The sequence below is a fragment of the Alnus glutinosa genome, chromosome 1 (genome assembly GCF_958979055.1).
Source record: "Alnus glutinosa chromosome 1, dhAlnGlut1.1, whole genome shotgun sequence".
Classification (NCBI taxonomy): domain Eukaryota; kingdom Viridiplantae; phylum Streptophyta; class Magnoliopsida; order Fagales; family Betulaceae; genus Alnus; species Alnus glutinosa.
In genome coordinates this window covers 30,514,155-30,524,989 of record NC_084886.1, presented here as the reverse complement: position 1 = coordinate 30,524,989, position 10,835 = coordinate 30,514,155, and the positions used below count along the sequence as shown (strand labels likewise).

Sequence of the window (10,835 nt, the reverse complement as noted above, 5' to 3'; positions counted from 1 at the left end):
CCTTTTTTCTATTTTTCTTCTTCTTCTTCTTTTTTTTTTTTTTTTTTTTTTCTTTTTTTCTTTTTTAAAAAAAATAACAAATAAATAATAATATTTTTTTAGTTTACTATATTTGTATATATTTATTAAGAGTAACACGTGTCTCCCTCTAATTGGCGTTAGCGTAACACTTAACAGAATCTGTCAAATTTTTTAACGAAATTTGACTTGAATGAGTGATTTGTATTTTTGGCATACCATAGGGACCTCTAAATTCATTTTGATACCGCATATAATTAATTGTAAATCAAATAAACCACAAAAAACTACTTATTCATTTTTCCTTTCTTTTTTTTTTTTTTTTTATTTTTTTTATTTTTAAATAAGAGTGACGCATGTCATCATTTATTGGTAAAGACATAAACATTAACAGAATCTGTCAAGTATTTTGATTGCAGGGATTAAATTGTTATTTTGACATACTCTGATGACCTATAAATTAGGGAGCAATTTGTGATTGATGACCATTACAGTGACTAATTTTGCATTTATCTTTAAAAAAAAAAAAAAGTTATTTATTATTATTATTATTTGTATTAATCTACCCCTTTTTTTGTGTTTAAAAAATATATTTTTTTAATTAATTTTTAATTTTTGTTTTTTTAGAGGATAAGAATATAATCGAGAAAAAAAATAGCATTTTTGAAACACGGTGGTAGTTTGATAGGCCACTTTAGAACACTTGAAAATTTAGGAGGCTATTCTAAAATCTGATGTTAGTTCAAGAGACTTTTTTATTAACCACTATATCTATTATGATTAATGTTATGATCTCTTTTATTATCGCCTCAAATATTTATACTTTTCAAGAATGAAGAAATGTTTTCAAAGGATATGATAATGGGTATTGAGGTACAGAACAAGAACTTGATACGCATCAGAGGCTGCAGCAACATCCGCGCAAAGGAATTTACTCCCAGCGGCGCGCTGCTGTCTCACCCATGAAATTTTGGCATGCCCTCACTCCTCATCTCACATTCCACACTCTCACCATATCCCCTATTTCTGGAGTACAAGAAACAAAATATCTTATAAATAAATCACACCAAATGATAATGTGTACCATACAAAGACGAAACATTTGGTCTTCACATCAGGAGTCCATGGTTACTGTGATTAGCACCAAAAAGAATGTGCATTTCAGATTACCATCAATATATTTGTTGCTGACAATTACCAAACATATCAAAAATTATTGAACACAAGGTCACAAGTTGTATGTTACATCTATAATAAAAATGTTGTTATGCCACTTGAAATTCTAGAACCATGTAAATGTGTAACAAGTATTTTATCTTGTTACTGATTTCTAGGGTTTAAGTATGTGAATTGTGAACGGAAATGAAAAGAAAATAGAATAGATGATGATGAACTGATGAAGTAATGAAAGAACAATGAATAACAACAAAATTGGAAAATGATATTATACTGAAATTAGGCAAATTCGAGGATGCCTAAAACCTCCGTGAGTGATTCGAGGTACCCCCCACCATTTTCAGTCTAAGGACTGGATATCAATTTGCATGCCTAAAACATTTACTTAGTCTTGTTTATATAGACCCACCTAAAGGCTATTAAGCTAATAGGCCACTAACTAACAAGGCCCAAGGCCCATTAACTAATATATCCGTTACAATACGTTGCCCTTTAAGCACCTTGCCCACAAGGTGCGAATTATGTAAAAAATGAAAGCCCAAAATAAAAACATAAAACTAAGGGTGGGCAAATTATCCGATTACCGAAAATTCGCCGACCGCTACCGAACCGACTTTGACCGCCTACCGCCTATCGAAAAAAAAAGAATCAAAAATTGAAAATAAATTTATTTCCGAATACATTGTCGGTCGGTAATCGAAAAAAAAAAAAAAAAAAAAATTCCATCGGTTACCGACCGACCAATAGTACATATAATAGAACTAAATTTTTTTTCGTTACTATTCTCTTTTAGTCTAAAACCCAGTGCGGCAGTGCCCATTACCCACAAGGCCACGACGTCGTTTTTCAAACTCTCACTAGTATATATTCATATTTTTTTTGCAAAACCCTAGAATCTCAGCTGCCCATGCCCACGCCTAGCCGCCACTCACGAGTCACGACTTACGCCCACTGTTGCCCTCCTGCCCTGCTCATCCGGCCACGACCAACGCCCAGCCCGCCAGCCGCCCGTCTTTCTCTCTCTCTCTCTCTCTCTTCTCTCTCCTCTCTCCTCTCTCTCTCTCTCCCTCTCCAATGGCCGACGAGGATCTAGAACGTCTCTCTCACTCTCGCCTTCAACTAAATCGAGCCATCGGTTAAACCATTCCCACTCCTTTTTTCTTTGATTTATTCATTTTCGGCGGATTTGGGTTATTAGGTTTGTTCACTTTGTTGGAATTTTATGCTTTAAATCTGTAATCTTGTAACCTTGTTGAATGAATGGTGAATGAATGGTGAATCTGTAATTTGTAATCTTTGTTCACTTTGTTGGAATTTTAGGCTGTAAATATGTAATCTTACCGATTTATCCGACCGCCCTTCACCGATTTTTTCGATTATTTCGAATTATCCAAAAAAGTTGAAAAATTTCCTTCTCGGAATAATGTCAGGTAATTCCCCGACTTTACCTGACTATTTCGGTCGGAAGTCGGTGAAGGGGTTTCCGACACCGACTTACCTGATACCCACCCCTACATAAAACTAGCGCATACAACTAAACGTAAATAACATTTCTGCCCTTCCGAAAAATTGCCTCCAGCTGTTCAACAATTTTCTTCAACAGTTCAACCTTCATGCTGCTGCTGCCACGTAGGAGGTTGTAGGTTCTTCTCGTCACTTCAGCCTTGCTGCCACTATGTCCTATTTTTAGTTGTCCCATGCAACATACCAGCTTAATGGACTCCATCTGTCCTTTCTTTGTTTAAAACATGCGAGGTTGTAGGTTCTTCTTGTCACTTCAGCCTTGCTGCCACTGTGTCCTATTTTTAGTTGTCCCATGCAACATACCAGCTTAATGGACTCCATCTGTCCTTTCTTTGTTTAAAACAAATCATGTGATGCTGCCACCTGTCCTTCCTATTTCTGGTTCGTTTTTGCGTCTGCAGTGCTTTTCCTTCTTCGTGGTCACTGGTCATCTTCCTCTTTGTTTCAAGTTCCACCGGATCCGATCCAATTCGACTGCCCCGAGTCCGGCCTCTCGGACATCCGGTCTCTAGTCGCGCTCAGCTCCGGCGACATCAACATATCGGCGCGTCCGCTTCAGCCACCACATTTGCTTCTTCTTCCATCTGCAAATTCTGGAGATTTTTCTCAACCAATCTGCAAATTCGTGAGGCGTTTTCCGGTAGAAAGCTCACGTTCATCGCCTCCTCATCCTCATTTTCGTCTACTAGTTTCCATCGCCACCTATGCTTAAGGACAACAACATTTACTGTGTCGTCTATCGAACACCGAGACACAAAGGAACTCACCGTGTAAATGGAAATTTTTTGATTTTGCGCTTCAGATTTTGTGTGTCTGAGTGCAAACGGCACCTTCTCCCTGGCAGCATGTCCATCATCTTGAAAGGGAACAAACAGATCTGGAATGGAAAAATATTTTGGTTGAGGAATTTCATCGAGCAGGTGATAGGTATCTTCATCCAAATCTGTGGCTACTTAATTTTGCTTCGCCTCTTCTCCTTTCTTGAACTCCTCCTGGTTGTCTCCTTCCACAGAAACCGAAAAATGTTCTTGAATAGCCTCAACAAATTTTTCAACCCTACCTGTAGCTGTATTCTGCGTGTGTTTTGCTTCGTCGGTGCTCTTTTCCTTTTCTCCGATCTTGAGATTTTCTAGGCTTTCAACCTTCTCAGGAGGTGGATGTAACTTTCCAACCGGATCTGTTTCAGGCTTGCATCCATCACCGGAGCTAGACCCTTCGTTACTCATATCATCAAGCGGAACTGTCGCATCTCCAGCAGAATTTCATCGATCGTCGTCGTCAGGCGTTGCACATCAGCCTTAGTCGCCAGACTCGCCATTTCCGCCTGTAAATGGTTCACTTGTGCTCGGATGTCTCGGATCTGTTGGTTTTCTGCGGCTATAGCTGCTCTTGTTCTCATAAGCCAAGGACCGGTGCTCTGATACCAATTTGTAACAAGTATTTTATCTTGTTACTGATATCTAGGGTTTAAGTATGGGAATTGTATACGGAAATGAAAAGAAAATAGAATAGATGATGATGAACTGAGGAAGAAATGGAAGAATAATGAAGAACAATAAAATTGAAAAATGATATTATAATGAAATTAGGCAAATTCGAGGATGTCTAAAACCTTCGTGAGTGATTTGAGGTACTCTCCCTCCATTTTCAGTCTAAGAACTGGATATCAATTTTCATGCCTAAAACATTTATTTAGTCTTGTTTATATAGACTCACTTAAAGGCTACTAAGCTAATAGGTCACTAACTAACAAGGCCCATTAACTAATATATCCGTTACAAAATGTAAACAAAATTCCTTTGGCGGTGACCTTGGCACTCGCTTGTATGAGCTTTATTCGTTTTCATCTGTCTTAATTTGTGAGCCAACCATAAAATCATGCACATATCTTCTTCTTCTTTTTTTTTTTGATAAGATATGTGCATGTGTGAAGATATATGCACATATCTTCTTTTTATATCGTATTAGAGAGCATTGATAAAATAATGTTGCCGAACTGGCACTGATTTGACCAACTAAATTTTAACGAAGAAAAAACAATAATGTTAACTCAATAACTTACTTTTCTGTAGATGCTTGAAACTAGTTGGTCATGCCATTGGGTAGCTAGATCAAAGGCAATCGGCATTGCTTGCATATGAAACAAAATTAGGTGCTCAAAGTTGGCACATATGTCCTGCAGTATGACAGCTTTACAACATTATGCTGTTGATAGTGGTCTTGCCAAACAAATATAAGATAAGAGCATAAGCTATATTTTATAGCAAGTGCATTTTCTTACACCAAAAAAAAAAAAACAAACAAACTCAAGAGCCTCGTTAGAACAACGTTAAATATATAAGACGTTCCAGAACACTGAATAAATTATATTTTTGCAATCACTTAACTGAATCCATTAACTACAACTCCTGAAAAAAATAAAGTAAGGTTACATTTGAATCCTCTTCAACGCCCATTTGACATAACTACTAGTTTCAAATCGTACGCTAATCCAGAAGAAAAAAGATACGGAAACACACACTTGGCACCAATATTTATACGGAGAACTCATGGATGGAAATAATTTAAATAAGATCCTACCTCTTAATCTAAAGAAGGATGAAAAGAGCAAAGCACAAAGAGATGTGGCCCAACATGTCACCAGACTATAAAGGAAAAATGACCATAACAGGACGCAAAATATAGATTGTAAAGGAAAAGCATCTATAGTGGCACATGTATGCAGGCTCAGTACCAATATGTTACGTATCTAGGGTATGTAACAAGGGCATTCTTGGAATTATATCTATGTCCCTCATTAAGTGAATAAAAGATAAATAGGGATTTATATCCCATTAGGTTAGGAAAGAAATAAAGGATTGATATTCCCATTGGTAGCCTAAAAATAAGAGATTTGTTTCTCTTTAGAATTAGTAAATTTATTTAGGTTTTGCAATATTTATTTACCGTTTCCATATTTTATATTCAGCTCTGTAACCCTATAAATAGGGGGTATTGAAGAATAAAATAATATGAAAGAAAATTATAATTCAACTCTAGTAGTTGTTTAGGAGTTTTAGGGTTCCTTGAATTACCCTAACATTAGGAGGCTCAGGATTTCTCGAATTATCTTACCCAAATTATCTTTATTATTCATTGTTCATCCTTTGTTACGGAGGTCCGTAACACAATATCAGAGAGAGAAATGATAAAAGAAGAAAACACACACAAGCATAGAGCCAATGATCATCCCATTACCTCAAGGAACCAAGCAAAGCCCAAATGGATATTTCAACTATGTGATCGTGTGAGTGTGAAACCAGCCTATTCTTGCAGCTATCCTTGATTTACTACCAGAAAAAAGTGCCAGTGCTGCCAAAGATATTACTGGACTTAACACACAGCATCTTGAAAGAACCCAAGACACGAGAGAGCAGTTGAGAACGGAAGTGGCATTGGTCTTCCCCAGAGCCTCCAAGTCTTCATTTGAGTGGATATCAAGCAATTTTATGCTCCCAAAAGACAAATATTTCATTTCCTTTTTATTCTTATAAGTTTTTTATTTGCTTAACCAAACTAAATTCTTAAATTCTTTTATTTTCTTTTCGTTGTTGCCAAAGTGGCACCAACCTGACCTACTAAATTCTTAAAAGGAAAAAGAAAAAAAGGTGGATTCCACAACTTACCTTTTCTCTACATGGCTGAACCTTATTGGTCATGCATTTCGGCAGCTAAATCAAGGCCATCGACATCGCTCACCGATGAAACAAAATTAGGTGCTCAAAGGCAGCACAACTGTCATGCTGTATGACAACATTACAGCATTATGATGATGATATTGGACAAGCAAGTATGAAATAAGAGCCTAAGCTCTATAAAAAATGGTAGGATTTCTGTAAAGCAATACTGCACCTTGCTTGTCCAAGCAATCAGAGCAACAACCAACTCGACTGGTATTGTTTACATCCTTGGATGCATATTGCTTTCACGTGGTCAATTTCGCGCAGAACCTTGAGCCCAGACATATCTTTCTTCCAACTCAGAAACCACCCAGCTGTTACACATAATTGATGAAAGTAAGTCCAGATTCTTGAAGAGTCAAAAAGAAAATGGAGGAAAGATTTAAGGCTATCAATTTTGGTTTATATGCATTTACAAAACTACTGATGACTATAAATTTTAGCCATGTCCTATGATGCTTTTTACTCTAATTTTTTTAATGATCAGAAAAAGGCAATCACTCACCTTGACAGAAAGTTTAAGGTAATTAAACCAGAGGTATAATCTGGTTTTTCTGCTGAAGATCGCATGAGAACATCAGGCTAAAACCGCATCCAGTAGAGTAATTTGCATGATGAGACCACAAAAGAACTTTAGATATGATACACAGTGAGTATCAGCAACAGCCTATTTCATCAAAAACCGTCAAAACACAACTTTTCAATGCCATTCCATACAATCAGAAGCCCGTGAGGAACTTTGTATCCCTTGGGTTCTTATACCTCCATTTAGGAAAAGGAAAACCATCCTGTGCTTTTGATTCAACTTTTTTACACAGCCCCATCACAAAGTAAGGCTGGTCAAACATTATTATCTCTCAAGTTTGTAAATTAGGAACTGCACAATCACCACTGCCAGCAATTAAACCCCTTTTCACCATTTCATTTTGCAATTCAACGGCTTCATCCATATTTCCTAGTTCATAATACTTCCTCAATAGACAAATACAAAGAATCTCATCAGGAAGGATACCCTTCCCAATCATCTCATCAAGAAGCTTTTTTGCATGTTGCAACTGACCACATTGAGAAAATCCCCAAATCAAGGAAGTATAGGCAGGCAGATCAAGCTCCATACCCAAATTAATCATTCTGTCTTGCAAGTCCAAAGCTTCCTGAAGATTTCCATGCTTTAAGTTCCCATCAATTAAAGCGGTGTAAGCATTTTTATCTGGAATCATACCCTTGTACAGCATTTCATCAAACAGCTTCTTGGCTGCTTCAATGCTATTATTTTTACAAAGACCATCAATTAGTGCTGTATAAACTGCAACATTAGGTTGCATACCAATGTCATTCAAGCTACGAAAATACTTAATTGCCTCTTTGACCAATCCCTTCTTACACAAACCATCAATTAGTGCACAATAAGTAACAATATTGACCTCAATATCCAAGTCCTGCATTTTTTGTAGCAGATTGAGTGCCTCTGCAGTTTTTCCTGCCTTGAAGAAAGCATCCATAAGTGTTGTGTATATAAAATGATTCGCACTTACACCATGACAATTCATTTCACTGATTACAAGTTCAGATTCTTCAAGCTTATTTTGGCTGCAGAGACACCAAATGATGGTCCCATACAGCAAGATATCCACTTTGATGCCTTTCTCCTTCATTTCTTTCAAAATTTCCATAGCTTTCTCTATTTCCTTAACCTTCGTATACCCATGAACAAGAGCAGTATAAGTTTGCTGGTTAGGAATTATTCCAGCCTTTAGCATTGTCCTAAAAACTTCTTCTGCTTCCTTTATCCTCCCATCTTCACAAAGGCCATCCAGTAAAGCTGTGTAGGTAACAATGTTCAATTTAACTCCTGCCCACAACATTTCATTAGCCAGCTTCAAAGCATCATTTAGATTACCTAATTTACAATTTGCATCAATCAAAGAAGTGTAAGTAAATTCATTGGGTAAAAGACCAACTCGTCTCATGTCCACAAAAAATTTATTCGCCTCCTGCATCATCCCTTCCTTACAAAAAGCATCAATTAATGTGCTATAAGTTACAACATTTGGTTTCAACCCACTGATCTTCATCTCATGGAGAAACTCAAACGCTTGAGGCATTCTTTCAAATTTACAAAAAGAATTAATTAAAGCGTTATATGTTATTACATCAGGTTCACAACCTGCATCCTTCATTTCTTCATATATAGAAACCGATTCATCTAATAATCCAACCTTTCCATACCCATCAATAAGAGAATTATACGTGACAATATCTGGCATAACGCCAATGTGCTTCATTTGTTCAAACAAGCTTCTAGCTGCTCCCAAATCTCCTACTTTGCACATATAATCAATCATTATATTATATGTGAAAACTGAAGGCCTAATCCCAGCCCCAACCATATCCTCAAAAAACTTCCTCGATAATTCCCCCTTCCCCAACTTTGAAAGACTATGCAAAAGCACATTACAGGACCGTGCTTTCGGAAAAACCCTATACTTCCTCATCCTCAAAAAACACTCGCTTGCTTCCTCGAGCATTCCCACCTCAACCAAAACACTAAACAAAGCATCAAACACTCCAAACCCCGGAACACAAACATTCCTCGTGGACCACAACACGTCAAAGACATGGCAACCCGGTAAAACCCACCTCAACAAAACCAGCTCTCTCATAATCTCATGTGCATCAAAGTAGAGTCTCGCAAAAAACAATATATGAATCAAGACACAATAAGATTCCGTGGTGTGGCGAAACCCACATCGGGTTCTGGCCCATTTGAAGAACCTCAAAGCTAACCTAGGATCCCCTTTCAATTCGACCAAAACCTTAGACACCCATATCGGCGCCAGCGCCAAATCAAGCAAACTAACAATCCTATAATCCTGCCACTGCTCTTGTTGAATAACATTACGCATTGATTCTTTACCTATATCATAAAAGACACTGTTGGAGCTTGATATGGAGACAAAAGGGTATCTGATTATGAAAAGAATGCCGGTGAACCAAATTATAGGGCAAGAAAGCGAAGAAGCGTGTGATGATGAAACAGGGAAAGCATTGAAAAATGGGTCAGTGGGGTTTAGAGGGTTGGGAGAGAGATGGCTTACACGGTGAGAGGCTCTGCGACCAGCGTGGAAGAGACTGCGAAGGAAAACAAGCATCTTTGGTAGGAAATGAGATGACTAATAATAACACCGTCAATTAGATCCATTTTTCTGGGGTTTGGATGAACAATAAGTGTTCATAGCTTTTTCTCTTGTGTTTTCAAGGATGATGGAAATGGTGGTTTAGGGTTTATGAGTTAAAAAGCTGTTGAGGTTTTTGGGTTTTAAAGCTCAGCTCTCGATCTCTGTGAAGCTGCTCCATGTAAAGCAATTCAAATGGGCCATAACTCCAAGCCCACCCATCATTGTGTGAGGGCTTGGGACCGCTTTGCTAGGTCGGTTTTATTTATTTTATTGTTTGGCTTGCGAATTTTTTATTTTTTATTTTTATTTTTAAAAAAAAAAAAAAAAATTGGATGCATGAAAAGTCTAGATTTAGGCAACTTTGAGCCATGTGAATTTTGTAATTAATGTGGTGGGGACCTAATTTCTAGCAATTTTCATATTGCTTGCTCAAATTCAAAGGTGGTATTAGTTTTTTCCTCTTTTTTTTTTTGAAAGGGTACTAGTTTGATATTATGTCAAATTGCTGATGGAGATTCAACTACATCATTAAGTGTAAAGTAATTATTTCATGTGAAATTATAATTATACAAAAAAAAATTATGAAAAAGTAAAAAAAATAATAATAATAATCATTTCTAAACAAAAATTGCCACCTAGAGCTTAAATTTCGAGGACAAAATTCTCATAAGAAGGGAGGGATGTAATGTTAAAGACATTAATTAAATATAAAAACATAAGCTAGAGTAATTAAGTGAATAAATAGGTTAAATGAGGAAGAAAAACACTTACAATTGAATTTCTGAGTTGGGCGTCCGAACACTGGCATGTCTGGATGGACCTGCGGACGATTTCTACGTGTGTCCAAACGGACCATTTTCATATTCGGACGAGCCTTACAGAAGGTTCAAATTGGCGATTCCTCATGCGCGTGTCCGTGATGGAGATCAAGGCACCGCTTTAAAGGATCTCGTTCAAGTACCAATTGGGCAGGTTACAAGAGCACGAGCAAAGAAGTTCAAGGATGTGCTCAACGGACTCATCCAAGAGTTATGGGATCAAGCAAATTCGGGGAGGCCCATTGAGCATGATCCACGTGGGCAACAAAGAATTGTCACCTTGATTCAAGTTCTAGAAGGATCCGGTCAAGGCTAAGAACTGTTGAGATTGTTCGTTAATTTAGAAGGATCGGATTGCAAGACTTATTTTCTTTACCTACCTAAGATCTTTATTTATTTTC

General features: G+C 37.2%; 1 protein-coding gene across 1 annotated transcript; it reads right to left on the bottom strand.

Annotated features, from left to right (window-relative positions):
• Window positions 1-573: 573 nt before the first annotated feature.
• LOC133878376 (putative pentatricopeptide repeat-containing protein At2g02150) lies at window positions 574-9,639 on the bottom strand. The gene is given in 6 exon segments (XM_062316930.1): window positions 574-1,149; window positions 4,781-4,894; window positions 6,384-6,500; window positions 6,610-6,751; window positions 6,943-9,603; window positions 9,606-9,639. Coding segments are annotated over 2 exon segments (2,343 nt in total). The 3' UTR covers window positions 574-1,149; window positions 4,781-4,894; window positions 6,384-6,500; window positions 6,610-6,751; window positions 6,943-7,294.
• Window positions 9,640-10,835: the final 1,196 nt, after the last annotated feature.